Source organism: Aptenodytes forsteri, unplaced genomic scaffold (assembly GCF_000699145.1).
Source record: "Aptenodytes forsteri isolate BGI_AS27 unplaced genomic scaffold, ASM69914v1 Scaffold410, whole genome shotgun sequence".
Classification (NCBI taxonomy): Eukaryota; Metazoa; Chordata; class Aves; order Sphenisciformes; family Spheniscidae; genus Aptenodytes; species Aptenodytes forsteri.
In genome coordinates this window covers 852,191-873,596 of record NW_008793958.1, presented here as the reverse complement: position 1 = coordinate 873,596, position 21,406 = coordinate 852,191, and the positions used below count along the sequence as shown (strand labels likewise).

The 21,406-nt window shown below is 36.9% G+C and overlaps 1 protein-coding gene across 1 annotated transcript; it reads left to right on the top strand.

The window, feature by feature from the left end:
- The first annotated feature begins 311 nt into the window (after positions 1-311).
- PPM1A (protein phosphatase, Mg2+/Mn2+ dependent 1A) lies at positions 312-21,197 on the top strand. Its single transcript, XM_009282787.1, has 5 exons — positions 312-1,158; positions 2,960-3,077; positions 8,101-8,209; positions 10,819-10,876; positions 13,267-21,197. Exons 1-5 carry the CDS (start codon positions 325-327, stop codon positions 13,294-13,296), a joined length of 1,149 nt encoding a protein of 382 aa, XP_009281062.1. The 5' UTR covers positions 312-324; the 3' UTR covers positions 13,297-21,197.
- Positions 21,198-21,406: the final 209 nt, after the last annotated feature.

Below are 21,406 nucleotides of genomic sequence, written 5' to 3'. Positions count from 1 at the left end.
ATACATACTTATACTAGAGGCTTTTGTCAGAACCATGAATGATAGTGGAATATCAGTTCTTAAAGTAAAACTGCTGAAAATACTTACAAAAATATGAAAAATGCAACTCAGCTAGTAGCAGTGTCCTTGTTTAAATTACATGAAAGCAATGCAAATTTGACTTCAGCGAGATGCAGAAAAGTCAGCTTTATATCTGTGTATTTTTGTCATCTTAAAATTATTTGGGCTATTATTTAATAGTTTCCAATAGGATGTTTAAACAAGAAATGTTAAGAAATACCTTAATAATCCTTTTTTTCCTTTTAGAACTGAAGGAAAGTCATCATGGGAGCATTTTTAGACAAGCCAAAGATGGAGAAGCATAATGCCCAGGGGCAAGGGAATGGGCTTCGTTATGGTCTGAGTAGTATGCAAGGCTGGCGAGTTGAAATGGAGGATGCACATACGGCTGTGATTGGTTTGCCAAATGGACTTGATGGATGGTCATTTTTTGCTGTATATGATGGGCACGCTGGATCACAGGTTGCCAAGTACTGCTGTGAGCATTTATTAGATCACATCACGAGCAACCAGGATTTTAAAGGGCCAGATGGGCCACCGTCTGTGGAAAGTGTAAAGAGTGGCATCAGAACAGGTTTTCTGCAAATTGATGAACACATGAGAGTCATCTCCGAGAAGAAACATGGTGCAGACAGAAGTGGGTCAACAGCTGTGGGTGTCATGATTTCTCCCCAACATACATACTTCATCAACTGTGGAGACTCGAGAGGTTTACTTTGTAGAAACAGGAAGGTTCACTTCTTCACACAGGATCACAAACCAAGTAATCCACTGGAGAAAGAGCGTATACAGAATGCAGGTGGCTCTGTAATGATTCAGCGTGTGAATGGCTCTCTTGCTGTTTCAAGGGCACTTGGGGACTTTGATTACAAATGTGTCCATGGGAAAGGTCCTACAGAACAGCTAGTCTCACCTGAGCCTGAAGTTTATGAAATTGAGAGATCAGAAGAAGATGATCAATTCATCATACTGGCTTGTGACGGTATCTGGGATGTTATGGGAAATGAAGAGCTGTGTGACTTTGTAAGATCCAGACTTGAAGTCACTGATGACCTTGAGAAAGTTTGCAATGAGATAGTTGACACCTGCTTGTACAAGGTAGCCAGACTTGAGAGAAGAGGTTTACTGTGTTTTCACTGTTAGAAGTTTATGAACAAGTTAAGAATAAGTTTTGATTCCAGTCTATAAGTGTCCAATGGTTTATGTTAACATGACTTCGACAGTAATTACTATGGTTCTCACAAAAATGGTGATAGAGGGGGAATGAACACACAACAGAACCAGTATGGCTTTCTGTGTGGTTTTGGTTAATGAAGAGTTTAAAATCATGTACAGATATGTTATGATCACTGGGAAACTAGAAGCTAACGGGAATTAATGGGCAAGCCAAGGGCAATAACTGCCCTTTTCTGTTTCACAACATACTTTACAAAACATTAACTCTTAAGATTTAATCAGGTTATAGAATATTCTTTCCCTTCCTAATCTTCCCCTCCTTTCTTGGGCATATAGTAGTAACATTACTGTCATAGTTACACCAAGGTAAATGCAGAATGAATGAACATTGAGTTCGTATTTTGCAGTTTAAAATTTCTTCTTGACTATGTGAAGATCTGACTTCCTAAGTTAGTTTTTATTCTGGTTTAATTCCTGTATGTCTTATTCAGTGTTGTGTGATGCAGCTCTGAAACTAGCTCAAGTAGAAGATGGGACTGTTTTGTTTAACAAATCTGTGTAATTTTGTCTACCATAACTTCTACTTTGTATTAATAAGTTGCAGGATGGTGCAGTTACAGAAGAGATTTGAAGTATTGAGTTTCATAGCTTGACACTTAATTTTCCAAAGGCAAGCTATAAGTCATAGTGTAAAAAAGAGCCAATGTTTTTGATACTAAAGAGACAAGACAGCATCTCTGTTCTTGCCACATGGCTAACAAGGTCATTGTTTCCCTTTTGGAAAAATGTAATTGCTTTCCAACACTTTGGCAGATTGATAATGCATATATTTTTGTTTACAATTTTTATCTGGTAATCCTGAAAACAAATACTGGGGAAGGAACAGTGGCTTGTGGATGCTGTAAGCTTTGCAGTAGCCAACTGTCAGCACCTCCCCATACGTCCGTATACTTCTGTTTTAAACACTGGCTTGTTCTTGATCTTGCTGACTTCAGTGGATTTAATTGGTGTTAAAAGTTAAGCGTACGGATGCATGTTTGTAGACCAGAGCATGGGGTATTGAAAGTAAACTAAACAGTTACGTTTCATAAGCAGAATGTGTTTGTATTTTAACGTATTCAAGTAGGAGTTTTAAATGTTTCCATTTCAAAGAATGCTTTTGTAAAGGCCTGGGCCCCTTCCAGCTGGTCTTTTAACAGATTCTCTCACTTGTAACTCTTCTGTTTTAAAAGAAAAAGGGGGAAAAAAAAAACCTAATAGCTGTGATTTTAGGTGGAAGCACGGTCTGAATTCAACACCTCCCTGCTTAGTGCTTTTAAGCAGTAATGGTTTTGTTTACCCATCTAATATTCAGCTGTTTTCCCAAAATGATTGGATAGTGCTTAAAGCAAGATGGAACACAACTTTGTAATTACGCATCACTCATTAGTAATGTCAATTTTTAAAAGACAATGGGCTGTCTGTAATTGGCTCCGTGTAGTCTTCAGACCATAAGAGGAAAGAACAAAGTAACTTAATTAAAAGTTGTACTGAATGAACGGGCAGACTTCTGGGATTCTGTAAGGGGGTGGGGGGAAATTAAGGCTAATGATAATATTAATCCATAGTAGTAAAAGTTGTATGCTAATACCATATGATTTGTGAATTTTTGTGTGTAAAATGCTTTGATGTGTATTTAGCCTGGTGTGTATACATTCTCAAATCATTTTTTCTTTTCCACCAGGGAAGTCGAGACAACATGAGTGTGATATTGATCTGTTTTCCGAATGCACCAAAGGTATCGCCAGAGGCGGTGAAAAGAGAGGCAGAGTTGGACAAGTACCTGGAAAGCAGAGTAGAAGGTGGATCATTTAAAAAAAAATAAGTAACTTTGTTTCTAAACAGACCCCCTGGCCCCCTTCCCCTTCCAACAACTAAACTCTTAACACATACAGGCTTTTTAATAGACCTTCAAGTGCAATTGGCCATCTAGTGTACATCTCTGAAAAAGGCACTCATATAGTCCTGCTGTATGTCCTGAAAAAATTCTGCTATGAAAGTGCAGCAGCCTATAGCCCTGAAAATTATTCAGGATGGCAGAGAAATAATTCATTTGTGTTCAGTGTTCTTCATGAGTCCGTTGACAGCGCTATCTTCTGACCAGTAAATCCTGGTTCCTGTTATATGGCATTAAATGAAATAATCAGAATATCTTGCAAAGTATCTGTGAGGATGGTAATTTGAGTGCCATTTTTTCCGTATAGTTATGTACAAATTAGCCATAATATTTTATTATCCAGTTACAGTACGGTTACAGCTTGATTACTGTCATCTTTAGGGCACCTGCTAACATTTACTTATTTGAAAGTATGTAAGAAATTTGTCAAAGCTAATCTTTAAGCATTCATGATGAACAAAAGCTGGGAGCTCATCTTACTCTGATAACAACTTCAAAATTTTGCTTTAAATTTGTATTTCGGGAGTTCTTAAACTTTAAACTGAAACGGCAAGTCTTAGGCATTTTGGGTCACCTAACTAAAAATATTTGAAATCAATTTGATTTAAAAGATTTCTCATTAAAACTGGATTTATAGTGCCTTTTGGTATTTTAAAACGACCACAGCTTGGGAGTTTGTTTCTGAAACATAAGACACGCTGTATGCATTATTTGCATAGGTTAAGTCTATTTTTGAAGTGGATTCCTCTAGACCTATATGCTAGAAGTCTAGTTATGTGTATATACTCCAAGAATCCTTAATAGCACACAGGGCACGGTACGCAGAGTTCTTCACAACTATGGTATCGGTGATAGTTAGAGGAATATACTGTGCACTCTTTTTTCCTCCTTAACTTGCGTGAAGATAACACAGTGCAGCTTCAGAAATTTCACAGAACTTGCCTACATGGGAGTTCTGGGTTCAGACAAATTAATGTGCAATTTTAAAGCACTTACTGCCTGCGTGGGCGCTCCTTCAGAAAGTATCACCTTTTTCAAAGGCCTCATTCGCAAGGTCTTGGCAAACTACATCTGTTCTGCCCCTGAACAAATGTCCAGACAGACATTTCTGTGTTTTAATCTAACACTTGCCTCATAGGAGAAGTTGGTGCATAGTAAGGAATAGTGTGAATCTCTTTGACAGCGTAGCAGGAAGATCCAAGTGCATGGTAACACTGCATGAGTTAAGTGTCAGATGGCTTTCTCCATTTCAAAGCAGTGAGCAGTTTTGCACCAGATATTTGAAGAGCTTATTATGTATGCCCACTCACAGAATTGGTGAAGAACAAGTATGCTGTAAATTCACACATTAATTTACAGCATGCTAACTCTCCTAATTTGGGCAAGTATTACCTTCGTATCTTAGATATATTGTCTGAGTTCAGATGAACCCATGACCTAGAATATGAAAATACGTTCAAGTTAAGGCTGCATCTTCAGCTGGCCTCATTGTACCCAGGAATATTACAATAAGGAAAGCTGATGTTTTTGTACAGACACTTCATTTTGTAAATGAAGAACCTAAACACTGGAACTGCATGTGATTATGGTACATACAATGAATTTGGCTGCTAGTACTTTGCATTTATACAAATAAAAAATTTCAGGAGTGAGCGAAGTGTGGTACTTGCATAGAGGCAGAAGGATCCTCTCTGTAGTTATAAAGCACTTTAATACTAATTTAATGGGATGATGTCTGAACAACTTGAGGACATACATTGTACTTCCCCTCAAGGGTCGTTGCTTCTTTTTTAGAGTTGTCCTCAATCTTTTGTCTATTGTTGCACAAAGATATTATTTAAATTAATGAATATGTAGTAAACACTAATCAACCCAGCAGTGATTTGTATCAGCTGTGTGCAGAATTTGGCCTTTTAGGTCTTACTCATGAGGGAAGTTGAGAGGCTGAACTAAAGCAGAACTTCAAGAACAGGAGCCAATTAACTTTGTTACATTTAACTTCATAATTCTTGTGAAGTTAAATTGTTTCCTGGTGTAAATGGATAATGCAGCATTGACTAGTAAGGTAGGACTGCTACAGCATCTGAAACTTGCAACACTACAGTGAATAATCTTGCTGTTATCCTAGGATACTTTAAGAATGGCAGTGCTTAACTTTAAAAGCCTCATCTTCAGCTGAAGGAACTAGAAAATGTAAAGAGTACTTTTAGAATGATTTTACTAATCTGTAATACCAATTTAAAGTTAAAATTCATTAAAATGGAAACGGTGAAAATGCATATTATGTATTTTTATGCACTTCAGTACTCAGTGTAGTCCAACAAGTAATGAGATTTGATGCTTACTAATGTACATTTTTCCTGGTTGTACTTTTATTCCCTCAGTCCAGAATATATCTTTATACTGTTAAGAAGTAGTGCAAATTTTAAGACTGAATAGGGCTTAGTACTGATGGTCATCTTGAATAAGGAGAGGCAATTCAGATGTTAAAAAACAGTTTTCTACTTACCATTCCACCTAGGACTCTCCTTTTACTAATTTTTGATGTGTTTGTGGTCCAGATTTGTAGCTACAGTAAATAATAATGGAAGAAGCAGCAAGTGTGGAGAAGCATCTTTGTGCTATTACTTGCAATAAATCAGTGTTACTCCTAAAATATCATGTGAACTTCACGGTAGAAGTAATCAGTCATTCCAAAACGTGTTGCTATTATTTGCACTAATGTGTTATTGATGTGTTGACTCTAAAAGAAATCTGTCTAAACTTTTTTTCTGTTCTCAGTTTTTTACATAAAAACATTCCGTAATAGATAATCCTTGCAATATTTATACCTATATAGAGATAAATAATTTTAAGTTAGTTGTTACATGTTCCTTCCCATATTTTCCCAAAATCAAAGCTCTGGCTTTTTTCTTAAACTTTGTGTGGAATTCCCATTCAGAATATGAAAAAGCAGATATGTTTTGAATCCCTTTATTTTAGGGTTGTAAGTACATTTTTCCAGTACTCGATGCCATGAAAATGTGTAGAAGGTTTAAAAGTAAATTAAAGGTTGGGGAGAGTTGTAAGATGTATTGAAAGAAGATAATTCCAATAAATTAAACACAGCTAGCAGACCGACTCCATTTGTTGTGTCTTCAGTGTTCATTCAGTCTGTATCTATAGTTTTATCAAAATATAAATGTATTCATTTAGTGGAGACTGTATGTTAAATGTACTGCAGTTACAGGTTGTGAAACTGTGTAGTATAGGTAAACTATAAATTCCTTATTTTTGTACAGCAGAACTTTAGCATTAGCACAATGTAGAATATACTAGATGTTCAAAATTGCACAATAAAGGAACTTGGCAAACCAAATCTGAGATCTTTGCTTCTTATTCAGATTTAAGAGTGTTAGATTATTTATTTACTAAATACTAGATGGTAAAATGAATTTTGGCTATAGGTTTTGAGGAAATGGCAAGTTTTTGAGGTGTCTATGGTGTGTGGTGTCATGTATTTAAAATGTAGGTTTTGAAGTAAACGGCTTAAAGCTTTGCGTTGCAGAGTTTGACACTGGTTGAAGGCTAGACAGTGTTTCCACTGTACCTTGCAAATAATTTACACAGCCTGAGTGCAAAATAGAGCTGATGCTTTTTGTAAACACACACAGCCCTGAGAAACTATTACATGCACAAAAAGTAATTCACAATTGTTGTTTTTAATTTTTTAACTAAAAGGGACTGGATGCATGCTGGTTTTAAAAGCTTTTAATGTGCCTTATCTCACAAATTATAAAATGGAAACTTGGTATGCTCTTCTGGAATTGTCATTTAGGGCAAAAACTGAATGCTAGAGTATTTTTCAAAAGTGGTACTAATGACTCGCAACTACTCTTCAAGCTGTGTAAATGCTTTATTACATGAAGAATAGTGTGCGTGTACATATGTGCATGTATATATATGCACATACGTACACTTTATTCTGTGTGCTGCAGTATTCACTTGAAGATCAACAGCGCCAAGTCTTAATAATTCATATCTCTTATAATTTCTAAGAGCTCGTGTTTACAGAGAAACCGATGAGATGCATTTTAAAAAAATGTGCTTGTTCTTTAAATTCCCTAAAATCCCTATTTAAAGAGTGACTCTTCAAGGGTGGTACGGTTTGAAATCTGTTGAGTTCAAATAAAATTGTGTGCTTACAACTTGAAAAAAAATAAAAACCCAGGCCTAAGAATAAAGTTAAAGAATGAATTTCTTAGCAAACGTGACTGTGACTACAGTACAGATTCTTTTCACCCAGAAGTTGGAGTGGATCAGCTTTAAATAACTGCTCAATATTCAAATATCCCCTAAGGGAGTTGAGGATGGAACTGTCTCTTAGATGTGATGTCCCTGGCTTGTAATTTGTATGTAATAGTTCCTAAAATTTGCATGTTGCTGTAATGCAGTGAGGTACAAGTATTGGCTAATATACATACAGCCATGGGAGTTATTTTTAATATGTCTAACCTTTTGTTTCTTGAAAATATTATGCTTTCTATGATGGTGATAATCTTTTGTCTTCTGTTGCAGTGGTAAAGCTGATGTTAATATCTGCCTTGTGCCCAGGGCGTTTTGTTGGGAAGATATTACATCTTCTGTTATATCTAATGTCTAGCAGGAAAGCCATTAAAGAATTTTTTCCCACTTTTATTAGGTAGCTGTGTTTTTCTAAAACCGGTGTGCATGTTAACAGTTAGCAGTATATCTTTGTCAAATCTGTTACAGGTTCTTTTTCTTACGGAACCAAAGTTAGCAATTACCATGTTGAATACGGTCTGTCATCTTTTTTTTTTTTTACTATATTAACAGAAGTTAAGCTGCCTTTTTATAAAACTGAGTGTTTCAATCTTTTTAAGTTAAATTTGGACTGCACTTACAAAAAAAGTACTTCTGATTCCCAGAGATCATAAAGAAGCAGGGTGAAGGAGTCCCAGACTTAGTCCACGTGATGCGTACGTTAGCAACTGAGAGCATCCCAAACCTCCCGCCAGGGGGTGAATTGGCAAGCAAGTGAGTTCACATCAGTGTAAATGTGGTTTTTGATTTAAATCAAAACTTAACTGTAAGGCCACTCTTAAAAGTGGGGGGAAGGAAGAAGGGTACAAGACAAAAGGTGATGATCTGTTCTCCAATTTTCATTACTCAGTTGTTCTGAATGAAAAGGACAAGCATAAGAACAGAGTTAACTATAAATCACTGCTAAAATTAAATGTCAAACTGTAGTTTTGGGAAGGACTGAGGGTTTTTAAGGGTGGCCTGAGTGTGTCTGTTTTTTGTAATTAACTGGGTTCTCTGGGTGGGAGGTTACATTTGAAGTTGCAAAAATAATGCACTGACTTTAGTAGTTACTTGGATATGTAGTTGTACACTTCAACAAAAAGTGATATGCATATGATGTTTTGCTTGGCAGCTTTCTTTTCTTGTCTGTAACCAAGGCAATGTTGTAATTGCTTAAAAGTTTGCTTTTGTATCTCTCTGCTTGTGACAAATCTGAAAACTAGATAGAAGTCTATCAGAAAAGAAAAGTGGGAAGTTAAATTTTCAGCTTTATATAGGCTGGCTTTGTCCTTGAAGAGTTCAGTGTTGATGCTCTGTGGCTTCTCAAATTGATGTTCGATCTTTAAGGAAGCAACGTGCTTAGCTCGTTTGCACACCAAACCAAGTGCTTTTTGGTTCAAAAGATTGTTCATGAACCTGTGCTGTGTTAAAATGGATTGGGCACATACGGTACAGACTATATTTTTAACCCTTCAGAGTATGATTTTTGTATTACACCAAAACATGAAGACTCTAGGTATATAAGTGAATAAATGATAACTGAACTGTAAAGATGACTTCTACAAAACAAAATTGTTCTTACATGAACTGTTTGACTAGGAAAAGAAGAGATGGCAATTTTACATAATAGCAGCATCTATTTAGGATGTGTTGCTGTAGTCTTGAAGTATCGATGAGTCAGTTACTCATTAAATGTGGCATACAAATTGATTTTTCTCAATCTCTTTTGGCTAGCAGTAGCATCGTGGTGGTGAGGAAGTGCTGAAGTGACTGACTTCCATAGGATTTTGTGTCTTAGTGACGCTAGTTTGAATAGGGATTGACAGAAGTACGGATTTAATTGGATGTTAGCATAACTCAAAGCACGACTGCCAATTTGGAAGGAAAATAATGCTTTTCAAGAAACCTGCCTTTATTTAGAATCAAAGATGCCTATTTCTTGAAAGATAAGGGAAACTTTCCAGTTCATACATGCGATGTACTTTGTGTGTAATTGCTTGTTTTTATCGCTTTAAATTCAGCCTCTTCTTCCGTGCCCTATAATCATTCACTAGATTCACTATGATGTTTATACTGCTGCATGGTAGTTCCTGACTTTTCAGTGTTATGGGATGATTAGAAAGCCTATCATCTGCTTTTTCTTCTAATGCACTCCTTTGTGATTGTTCTGCATGCATTCATGAGCCGTTAAAAGGTTGTTCTTTGAAGTTTGCTTTGTATCGCAGTTGTAGTCTGCTACTTCGTCATACTTGGTTCTGCAGAAGGGGATCTGGAAGAAAGTTGCTTTTAAAGTCCAGTCTGTAATTTCTGTCTTTTACTCCCCTCTTTCCTTCCTGCTCCCCCTCCAAAGTTGTTTCCTTATATGCTGGGTAAGGCAAAGGCTTTCTCTTCCTTCAGCCTCACATTGGTTTTTTTTCAGTATCAGTTTTCAATAAAACCTTTTCACCTTGTGTAAAAAAAAAAATAAACAAAAAAACCAAAAAAACCACCAAAAACAAAAAAAATCCCCATCTTGCTCACTTACATGTTGTTTGCAATTTTTCTATTACTATTATATCAATATATTTCCTATCAATATTAGAAAAGCTGAGAATCCCAGAGACAAAAGTTAATTACAAGCTATCTTAAATATGCTAAGCAAATTTTTTTTAAAGGAGTGAAACTGTCACGATGCTTGAATTAATTTTTTTAATTTTTTTTACCAGACAAAATTCTTCTCAGTCTGAAGATATGATACGTAGAACTGCTATTTGCAGTTCAAATTTTTTTGAGAGAAGCTGCAGGCGAGTATTGGACATATTATTGTAAAAGAGTATTGCTTCAGAAATAATTTTTCCAGGTTTGCACGTGGAAAGTACATTTCAGAATGTAACAGGAACAAAAATGTACTTCAGAATGCAATTTTTGTGCATCCAGAAAATAAAAAAAAACATTATTCCCGTATGAAAGTGCCGTAATACATGAAATACTACTGCAGTGTTCATCAGACACACAAATGACCAGGGCATTCAATGTCCATCAAGTTTTCTGACGCCCTTTTTCAAAGTCAAGATATGTAGCACCAAGCAGCATCGCAGCCTCATCTGAATGTCAGATTGTGCTCCTCTCCTGCTGAACTCTTGAGTTTTGTCTGAACAGCCTTGTTTTTCTTGAACCTAAAGGTTTTAAAGGATACAGTAGCTGTGTTCAGTGTTTAATGATGGTTAGTGCTAACTTGCAGTAAACTTGGTTCTGTGAATCTAAAACCTTTTAAGGTTTGCATTTTAAATTAAAATTGTGCTTAGGGAATTTGACTTTAAAAAGGCACAACCTTAAAATCTTGTGGGTTTTTTTTGCTCTAGACGGAGTGTGATTGAAGCAGTTTATAACAGACTGAACCCCTACAGGAATGATGATACTGTAAGTATCCTTTCTCTTACATTATCTTTTCCCCCCACCCCAATTATTTTAGCTGTTTTGTAAAGAAACATGTTGCTAATTCTTGTTAAAAGACCCCTTCCCCCAAAGAAGCAATAGCAATGTTGTGCTTTTTGGACTGTGTTTTGTAATTGTTTTCTGCTGATCATAGTCTCAAAACTCTGGTATGGTTGATTCGTTTGTCCTCTGGAATTTCATTATTTGAATCCTGCCTGGGTTTCCAAATGCTTTCCTGCCAAATGGTGCAGAGTCATGTATATTTTTTTCCCTCTTTGCAGGAGACATTTTCCCCAAATACCAAGAAGAAAAAGGCCATACTTGTAGGTTAAACAGATTTGTAACTATCAGCTTTAAGGATATATTAATTTTCCACGTGGACTGTGTAAGCACTCTTATTGTTGAGCATAGAGCATCTTAGAGCAAGCATACAGTTTAGGTTCTTACATGTCAGTGATCAGTGTGACATGAATCCACTGTTGGTGGGGAAAAAAAAAACAGAACTCTAAAATATGAACAGCGATCCCAGTTGCAGTCAGATCACTGGAAACAACATTCTGTCACCAAAAGTGCTGTACTTCATAAAGTAATTAAATTGATCCTTTACCTATCATCAAAAATTACTTACATGCTTAGATGTGATGTAAGTGAAATGCATCCAGACATAAAGAATTGTGTGTTGGCTTTACAATTGGGTGCTAGTTTATTTGGCAGTTCTCATTATATCTTTAGCATAAAAATTCCTAAATAGTGGCTGAAAGGATGCTTTACCTTCAAAATACATTCTATAGTATGTTACTGTTCTACAAACATACAGTACACAAACGTCTTTGTTTTGTGATGATGTTGGCAACTTGGATACAGAAATTTGCATACTGAATAGTTGGCATGCAGCTCCTGTGTTTTTACTCACTACTGCTTTTATTCTTCATCCTTGCACTTGAAACAAACACGACCATTTTGGTCTTTCATATAATTGCTCTCCTTTGCTACTTCTGGTCTTGAAGGAAAAAAACGGAGGTGGTACTTTTGCAAAGGGTAATTTTAATGATTTTGGTTTTTTTTACTACACCTCCGTGCCAACTGTTCTTCTTTATGGTTTGTAATGAATTCTGTGTGCAAGTTTGAATGAAGGGTGCAGAACTTCAGTGCTAAGGAATTGTCGTATGTGGCATTGCTAGAGATTTAATTAGCCTCTTTTCTCTCGAAGGAATCAGTAAGGCGGTGCTTTTAAAGAGGAGTAATATTTCTACCTCCTGCAGTCTTAGTAATAATGATAGGGAAGTGTAGCTGTGGAAGCACCAGCATGCACTGTTGTTAAAGCCCATCATGGCCCTTAATTACTTAGGGGAAGGTAGCGGGTAATGCTGAAACAACCAAAGATTGCTGTACAGAAGCAGTTTGCTCTGATGCCAGTGCTACTGACTTAGCTGTTGCTTCAGCTACCGAGCTGTGGTCCCACTTCTTAGTCGTGGTGTTAACCTGTGTACCCAACTGATGAGGCAGTTAGAGAAAGCGGAATATAGAACAGTCTAAGCAAGGGAAAAGGAAACAGACATGACACAAAGGCACATGGATTAAAAAACACTTACTAGAATTAAATACTCAATTTGTACTAGGATTTTTTTTTTAGCTGATAGAAGGAATTGGTTAAACATTTTTCAGGGGTGTGGTAGTTACCCAAAATCCACTGTTGCCTATGGGCCGAAGTGGACCAAATTTTAGGGATACTCAGGTATTGGATACATGGTTGTAATGCCATGTAGTGTGGCCGTACGGTTATGATATAGAGCACAGCATGTGTCTGCTTCCAATTTTTTTCTTCTATACATTTTTTTCCTTGTGGTTTTATTACCATCCAAAATTAGGGTTTCCTGCAGTTGCCCAAAGTACACTTCTCTAACCTTAAATTATAAGTGTTAAAATTGAACTGAATTATAACAGGGTGTCAGTTGATGACTGTATCTTCCTATGCAGTGAGGGAGGGCTGAAAACACAAAAGATGGTAATGATAATAACAAATGGCATGAGGCACATCCTGCTCTTTTCACGCACCTGTGTAGTAAGTGTATCCATTTTGTATTACTTCTAACTACTCTGGGAATGCTTTTGAATAAAGTTCCTAGGATATTATTTTGAGGATTGATAAGGCTATTATAAAATGCTTGGTCAGATTTTGAAATGTCTTGGTACTAATGCTTCGTTAATTAAGCATGTGTGGTTTTTAGATACTTCTCTGATGCTATTTTGAAAGGGGAGAGAAAACAGACTCCTAAAATGATTTAAGCCTTTACCCTTTTCAGTCTGGATTATCCAGAAACTGCTGTAACTATGGGCACTCCAGACTTTAAAGGGTTCCTTCTTTTTTCTTTAAGGATTCTGCCTCAACTGATGATATGTGGTAAAACTGCTCATCTAGCTGTGGAGTTCACGTTTCGTCCTTCAAATGAAAGTGCAGCCCAACCTCGGTGACCCTTCTTAACATCCATCCTCAACCTTAATTAAAGAAGGGAATATGATGTGTTGGTGAGAGTGACTACAGCAGTACAACATCTAGCCCAGGAACTGATCTTTTTTGTAAAACAGACTTCTGTAAACGTGATTTCAAACCATAATTCATGTTGTAAATCAGACTCCAGCAATTTATGTTGTATGATTTTGTTTTTGTAAAGTGCAATTGTCTTTGTACAAAATGCTCATATTTAATTATGAACTGCTTTAAATCACTATAAAGGTTAGAAGAAATGTTTGGCTTGTGTGTTGCAACAATATATATCCCTTTAAATTCATGTTGTGGTTTTGGATTGCAAGGAGCAGCAGCCTAGCCAGCTAGGTGCTCAAGAGGTGCACAAAACTGTAAAGATAACTTTGTTTTATATGAAAGCTGATCTTGTGGGCGACTCACCAGAAATTACAGTGTGTGAATTTGCTTGCCAATGGAAAAATAACTAAGAGTAGTGCACATTCTTCAACAAACGTATATCATTTTCTTGGACGCACTCCTGCTCTCACATTGAGTTAAAGGGAGTTCTGATCTTGACTTCAGTGGGAGTTAAATCATGCCCTATTAATAGTATCGTGTTCATACGCGTACGAACCTTGGGATTAGAATGCCTTGATTCTTTGCACCTCTTTTTTCATTAACCCTTACCTGAAACTACTAATCACTGAGCACGAACAGGCAGCTTTCTACATACCGTAGGAGTCTGCAGCATATTTTTACAATCCTGATTGGCTGGGTCTGCTGCTGTTCCAAGTAAAATACTTTGAATTCCATTTTATCAATAAAGCTTGATTTAACAAACAAGAAATTTATCCATAAATGTGTAATTCCTTTTTTCCTGCCTTTTAAAATGTCAGTGCCATTGTAAATGATATTTTACTTGTGGAAGAATATTTTTATTAATTGGTAGCCCATTTTTAAAATGGGAAGGATTTTGATTATTGCCCAAGACATAGCCATATGCTAGAGGATGATGTGGGATTAATCCGTTACCCTATTTTTTACAAGTGTGGGTTTTTTCAGGCTTTTTGGTGGTTTTGGTTTTTTTTTTTTACTCCCCACTGAAGATGTGCATTGGTTTGAATTTGCCTACTGTTTGATAAAAATACATTTGTCAAAGCCTGACAATCTTTAACATTTTATGGTGTGTGTTTTTAATTGACCCACTTACTTAGAATGAGAGACTAGTGGTTAAACAGTACTTGTGATTTGAGATATAGCATGTTGACAATTTTTAACTGTTCGTTGTTTAAAATTCTAATTTAAAATTTTATAAGATAATAAACTAATTTGATTTAAGCTTAGCTTTCTCCCAATGAGCATACAAAAATTAAGTTTTCAAGTCAGTCGTGTTTGCAAAACTGCTGTTTTGTGCACCTTGTATTGTCTTTTTGGTTGAGAATATTGTATTTAATATGTAGTTTACTCATTTAGTAGGCAGACTCCCCAAAAGGAAAATCAGTAAAACAAGTAGATTGTAACATTTACTGCAGTTAAACAGAATCAAAACTTGGTGTATAATTACTTTTTGATAGGAATATGTAGTACAATGCATTTTGCTATATTTGTCTTTCCCTAACTTTGAAATATACATATTTGTATATATAGCCTTAAAACTAATGCAGAGTTAGGGAACACGGAACAGTGAAAAAGTAACTTATAGTGTCTTGGAACTAAGTATAGTATATACCAGCAAACTTTTCTTTTATCCCTCTTGTCTATGTGGGGTGCTTAAACGTAACTTCATTGTATTCAGTTTGTAATCTGTTCAAGCATGAATGAAGAAAACATAAGCACTATTTGTATTTATAAATTTATAGCAATTTTTGCTTAAAGAACCAGTTCCTTACCTACCTATGAATAAATGCTTAAAATGTCTAATTTTGTTGTAGAGTGCAAAACTATAATAATGTTAAGTTATAGCTTCACAGGCACCTAATTAACAAGCATATTTAATAATACATGGCGTATTAGTGCAAAAAGCTAAACCTGATTTAGGACGAGGCAGATAAAGTTCTGTCCTTTTTCATAGAGACTAAAGTTTAGTTTTGGAAACCGCAAAACCTTGAACTGGACTGTGGAACCTTTGAGTTTTAAACTTTGAAAATCGGAAGCAAAACTGTGGTGTGAAAAGCCATACTTCAAACCGCAATCACTTAAAACTGTCTCAGTGACAAATGATGTATTTGAAGCCTCTTCTTGTGAGGTCTCCTAAAGGTTAGAAAGAAAATAATTCTGCTGTTGCTACAGGCGATGTAAGTAGGTTTGAGGGTAGCGGAAGAAAGCCCGTTTCAGGCCTTTCTCTCTCCCACCTATGTTCAGCGTTTTGATGAGGTCAGAGCACTGAATCTATTACGTATGCAAAAACACTGCCATTTTAGATACAGATTTTGATTACAAAATATATGAATTAAGTATATAAAGCATCCGAGAAAAGAGGCAAGCTGTACTTTTCACTGCTCTGAAAAGAAAAAGGCACTTTTGCACCTTTGTGCATCTCCTTGTTGCACCAGAAACTTTTTTTTAAATGCTAAAAACATTAGCACCTCAGGGGCAAGGCAGCAATTTTTTTTTTTTTAAAGTATTGTGTGCTATTTATTTCCCTCTTGGAAAAAGATTCCTGTGTGACAAAAATGAAAACTGTGTGATTTTAAAAGATGTATTTTTAAATACATGTTCCAATAGGATGGTCCCAATTTGCTTGTTTTTAAAAGGAAATGATATTTGTAAAGCTACTTTGCTTCGTATGCCATGCAACTTTGTTTTCCTTCTACATTTGACAGCTTCACTGGCTTCAGTTTCTGTGAGTTTTGTTATAGTCAGATTAAATGTTTCACTGATCGTTCTGGGAGAATACCTGTACTGCTTTATAGACAACTGTTTCAAATAATTCTCACTAATTCAGCATTGAAATATGTTCAAGACAGAGGCTTCTAAAATGTGTTTTAAAACCAATGTTGGCTTAACTAAATGCAGTTACATTAAGTAGGGTCCTAGATTTGCAAGGCTCTGTAAATCCGTTGTATCAATAGACTCCCCGGTACATGTGGTGGGGCAGAAATCTGCAGGTCCCGTGCAAGTTATGCAGCCAGGGCCTTTCAGCTGGCTTGCTCTTGCCCAGCCAGGAAGCACCACCGCAAAGACCTTGACGCGTGGCCATCGTTCGTTTTCCTCTTCCAGCAGAAGTCAGAATCTGAGAGAGAAACTTCATCTGCTTGTCATTAAACTACGCTGAATTGCGGTAATCCTGGGTTGTGTCATACTAGCAGGATGCCTGATGAGTATTGAGCAGCAGATGAGTAACGGTAGTGCTCACCTTGATCGTTCATGCAGGTGCCAAAGTTGATCATTTTAACATGTACTTCAGATAAACTGACTTCAGCATCCATTAAATTGTTTATTGCAAAGCTGGTACTGACTCAACTATATGGGTTAAAATCTGAGCCATTTTGCTCAGTTCAAGAATTGGAAACTTAAAAAGGTGATTTGACGAAATTAAGGAACGGTTTTCACTTCAATTGATACCCTGATAATCTCATCTTAATTTGTTACACTGGGATAGGATAGACTTCCTATTGCATTTCACTTTTTAGTAATCTACGAACTAAGGATACGGTTTCATGATCAACTATACCGAGACTAAACTATTGCTAGAAGTTTGCCCCTACTGCCCTTTTTGTGCTAGCAGTCATGCTTACGTGGCCGTGCAGTTAGGAGAAAAAAAATCTGTACTTTTCAGCTGGGTAAATTGATAGTCCAGCTACGGGATGCTGGTACTAGGGCAAGATGCAGAGTGGGGAGACAGGATTGAGAGCAAAGGAATGGTTGCACCACCCCTTCTGCCGCAGGTTGGGAAACCACACCCTGAACACAGATAAATGATGGGCCTGGGTAGGGAGTATCGAAGCCTTTGCAGATCTTTCTCTGCTCTATACTTAAGACAAACATTTTGCTTTGGTAAACGTTCTTTTTCTTAAAACTGGGATCATGAGACTTTGGGTTTAATGTCTTGGTGTGTGAGTTCCATGCTGACAAACTTACTTTGTGTTCGCTCCCTCTAGATGTATGTGGCTCTGTCCTGTGGGATAGGCAGCGTGGCTGCCACAGTTAGGTTAATGGTACGGTTGTTACAGTTCACCTTATTTCAGTGTACATCAGGATTTCATCATGCTGAGATGTTTGCCTTCATCTCTGCCTGCACCTTCTTGAATTGCTTTTATGCGCAAATGACTTGGTATATTTCAATTTCTTGATATTTAAACTTGGCCATGTCTGTAACGGGCTAACCTTTAGTAAAATGTTACCCTTTTCCTCATCGTTTGGCAAATACAGTATTTTAATACAAATCTAATGTACCTTGCGTAGGTTCAGAAACGGCAAAGCTCTGTAGAGCCATAGAGCTGTACCTGCCAGTTTTCTGTAGAAAATGGGACTGTTACTCTGTGTCAAGCTTCATAAGGTGTGAAAATAACGTCTCCTAGATAACTTAGTGTAGCTCCTTGTTCCTACAGCTACGTGTTTGAGATGATCATAACCTGAGCCTTTATATACCAATACAGGGTGTAAAGTCTCTACTTGGCTGGATAGAATTTTTTTTTTAACTCTTTAAGTGGTAAAAAGAGGCTCCACATGAATTTCTAGGATGCTGTAGTGCATAAAATGATTGTGATTCCTGCTATAAGCTGTAAAAATGGAGCGAAATTTAAAAGTAACAATCTGGGGCTAAGTACTTTTGACTGACCTGTCTGTGGAATATTGATCAGCGAATCCGATCTTTTGGTGAGCTCTTTCTGAGCTGTCTCTGTGGAGTGCTTGCACGGTCTGCAGGTCTCTGCAGACCCAGGCGTGCACCTTCTGAACCTCTTCGTAGCCTTATTTTGCTTAATAACGTTGCTTTGTAAATGAGGTAGCAGTCACCTGGGCCGTGGCATTTGTTCACAGAAGTTCAAGAAGCTGTAGGAAAACTTAAAGCTTTTCTTCATTCTCATGGACCACTAAATGCTTTCAAGTAAAAAAAAAAATAAATACACAGCAGGCTAAAAGTTGAGTTTACATTATCTCCCACTGAAAACTTGTTTCTAGAAAAATCTACCAATATTTCTACTATTTACTTAATACGTGAAAAAAATGTCTGGACCTTTAATCTCCTGGTTGTATCAGAGTTGTTGACCTATAGTGACCTAGGCTCTATGCATATTCCTTGCTTTATCTATGTTTTTATTTGATGTTCCTTTTGAGTAGCAGTAAACCAGCTCTTCCCCCCCGCACTCTTCTAAAGTCTTTGCTTCCAAGCTAAGAGAACAGGAGTGGTAACGGTGCCTTAGGAAAGGGGTTTTGGGGAGGCTTGCCCTAACCTTTGCAACCACAAAATTTGGGAAAACGGGCTTAACTTCCAAAACGCTTTTTATAGAATTAATGAAATAGTTCTATTCTGAAAGTGTCAAAACTTCGGTAGAGGTGGGATGACAGGTCAGATTTCTAGAGTATATATTGTTTTATGCCTAGCCAGATTTTTGCACTGAACTTCTACTGATTCCTGCCCAAATGCTTTTTAAAATATCACTAGACATCTACTTTTTTCTTTTTCTCCCTCCCCTCCTCCCCCCCCCCCCCCAAAAAAAAAAACCCAATGGTCCTCACTGCTTTGTAACCAGCCATTTACTTGCAAGGGTGAGTGCTGTGTCAGACAGTAACACTCTCCTTTAAGAGCACTACATCTGCACTTCTCGGCTCGCTCAGTAACATTGAGCCAAAACTGAAGTTCACTTTTGCTTCCATTAACTGTATGGCTCTGAAGAGCTGGTGGGAGCGTGGTTTTTCTACCGCTAAAGTAGACAGGACTCTCCATACGTATTGTGAGTAAGCCTCCAGAGTTGAAGGAGGTGCCATTGTTGTTTCTTTTGAGAGATACCTTTGAGAAGAAAAAGGAGAAAACAGACTGGCGGGTCATAAAACATTACGTACTTTTACTTCTATCGATGCCTATAGATGAAGGTCCAGAGTTTAATTTCACTTGCATTACTGAATTCAACCCAGTCTGAGCAATGGAAATACTGAGTAGCCGATTTCATTTTCACTGTTGGGATTTCAGGCTGAAGCACAGTATTTTGTTCAAAGTACAGGGGAAAATTAAATTAAGATAGTCTTGGGAAAATCAGGCACGTACGTAACTTTCCATCCTGCTGATGTTGATGGAGCTTCACTCACAATATGTAAAGTTAGCACATGTATTGTTGGAGCCTTAGCTGTCCCACTTCTCTTGGAATGAAAAAGAAATGTAATCTTTACTCAGTTTGGGGTTTGAAAAAGCTTTTCAAAGCCAAAGGGAAGAAGGTGGTAATGTTAAAGCAAAATGTTAGCTTAATTGGAGATAACAATTTCATAATTCTTCAAACATGTAAATCAGCATTTTTCTTCTTTTAAAGCATCAGAAGGGCACAGCTTACGAGGTTCGGTCTTTGATGTAGTGCTTTTAGCTGTAAAGAATCAATAAAAGGATGAAACCCAAAATGAGTTACCCGGGATGGAAAAACAATGAGACCCTAAAAATCTAGGAATAAACGTGCTGAATTTACATAGCATTATTTCCATGTCCAGTGAGGGACCTACTGAAAGGATCTTTGTCGGTGGTTTTAGGGGAGCTTTTTATTCTTGCTGTGTTTGATGCTGGACTGGCAAGTCTGCTGCAATTTCAAATTTCCAGACTCTTCAGTTGGAAACTGGGCATTACACAACAGAGTCCCCAGTACGTGAGATGCTGCAGTACCTGTTGCCACGCGTTCTGCGGGTTAATGCCGCGCAACCGTTTGATGTTGGGATTTCCTAGCATACGTTTTGTGGCTGATGGCGTGATTCGCAATGACCTTGGGTACCAAGAGTTAAGTTGTATTTATTAACCGGATCTAACTCTTTGGTGCCAGGAATCTAGTTTCTGGAGTAAGTGCTGAATTATGCAAATGTTCTTGGCAAATCGTGCCAGGTAGTTCACTACTCGGAAAACTAAATTACTAGCGACGAAGGGTTAATACGAGACAAAAGCCTAGATTCTCCTAGCTAGGGAATACTGGATATTTGAAAAGCGTGATGTTTGATTTCCAGAACTGGCTGCTTTATAAATCTTTCAAAGCAGAGATTTTGGTTTCTAGCATCTGTCTTGTTACTAAGACCGCGTACAAACATGCTGAATTAGAGAGTTTTCACCTGTCTTCTCACAGAATTGACTCCACGTCATATCATAAGTCTCGTTTGTAGTGACATGCTGTGCCTGTCTTTTTAGAGAATTCATGACCTCTTTATATCTATTTTGTGGAAAGTGTAACTTTTTTCATTGATGACCTGTATAAATGTGTGTTACGAATGGAGAGATTTAAGCTTGAAAAGCATGTTTGCAGATTACACAGCTTCATTATGGAATTTATAAATTTAACAGAGTAATATACAAGAGCATAACTATTTTCCTTAAGTAGAATGTATAACAATATATAATAAATTATTCTCCACGTAGTTCACCCACTATTTACAGTTTTACACAATTCAAACTGTGTGTTTACAGAAAGTTCAATAAATGTATATTTTGTACTATGTACAGATTCCTGGTCCCAAAGAAAATGTGTGAACTTAGTTTCTAACTTAACTTTTGAGATTGTACTTTTTTTTTTTCCTTTTTTTTCTGGTTTGGAATCAGTTGAACAAACTGCGTTATGCCTGTCGATGGTGGAGGCTTGCATTGGAGTAAATGGGAATTGGAAATATTTCTAATCTACAAAAGTGATCCCACTAAATAAAACAGGCAATTACATCGTGTGTGTGTATTTGGTATGCTATAAACCGTTTTCACATCTGTTGGATTGTCACTAATTTAAAAACTTACCAGGCCTCCTTCAGTTTTCTGATTCAAGCTAGTTATATTAAAATGGAATATTGAGTGCTTATTTGGGGGATTTTTATTACTGTAACTAAAAATGATCCTTTTCACTGTTTTTCCCCTTACACGTTGAAGTTCCAAGATAAAG

What these genes read in the sequence shown, in the direction of transcription:
- PPM1A (XM_009282787.1), top strand. Translation starts at nt 325, where the DNA reads ATGGGAGCATTTTTAGACAAGCCAAAGATGGAGAAGCATAATGCCCAG. An exon ending in TTGACACCTGCTTGTACAAG is followed by an intron (nt 1,159 to 2,959) that starts GTAGCCAGACTT and finishes CTTTTCCACCAG; the next exon opens with GGAAGTCGAGACAACATGAG. An exon ending in GGGGGTGAATTGGCAAGCAA is followed by an intron (nt 8,210 to 10,818) that starts GTGAGTTCACAT and finishes TTTTTGCTCTAG; the next exon opens with ACGGAGTGTGATTGAAGCAG.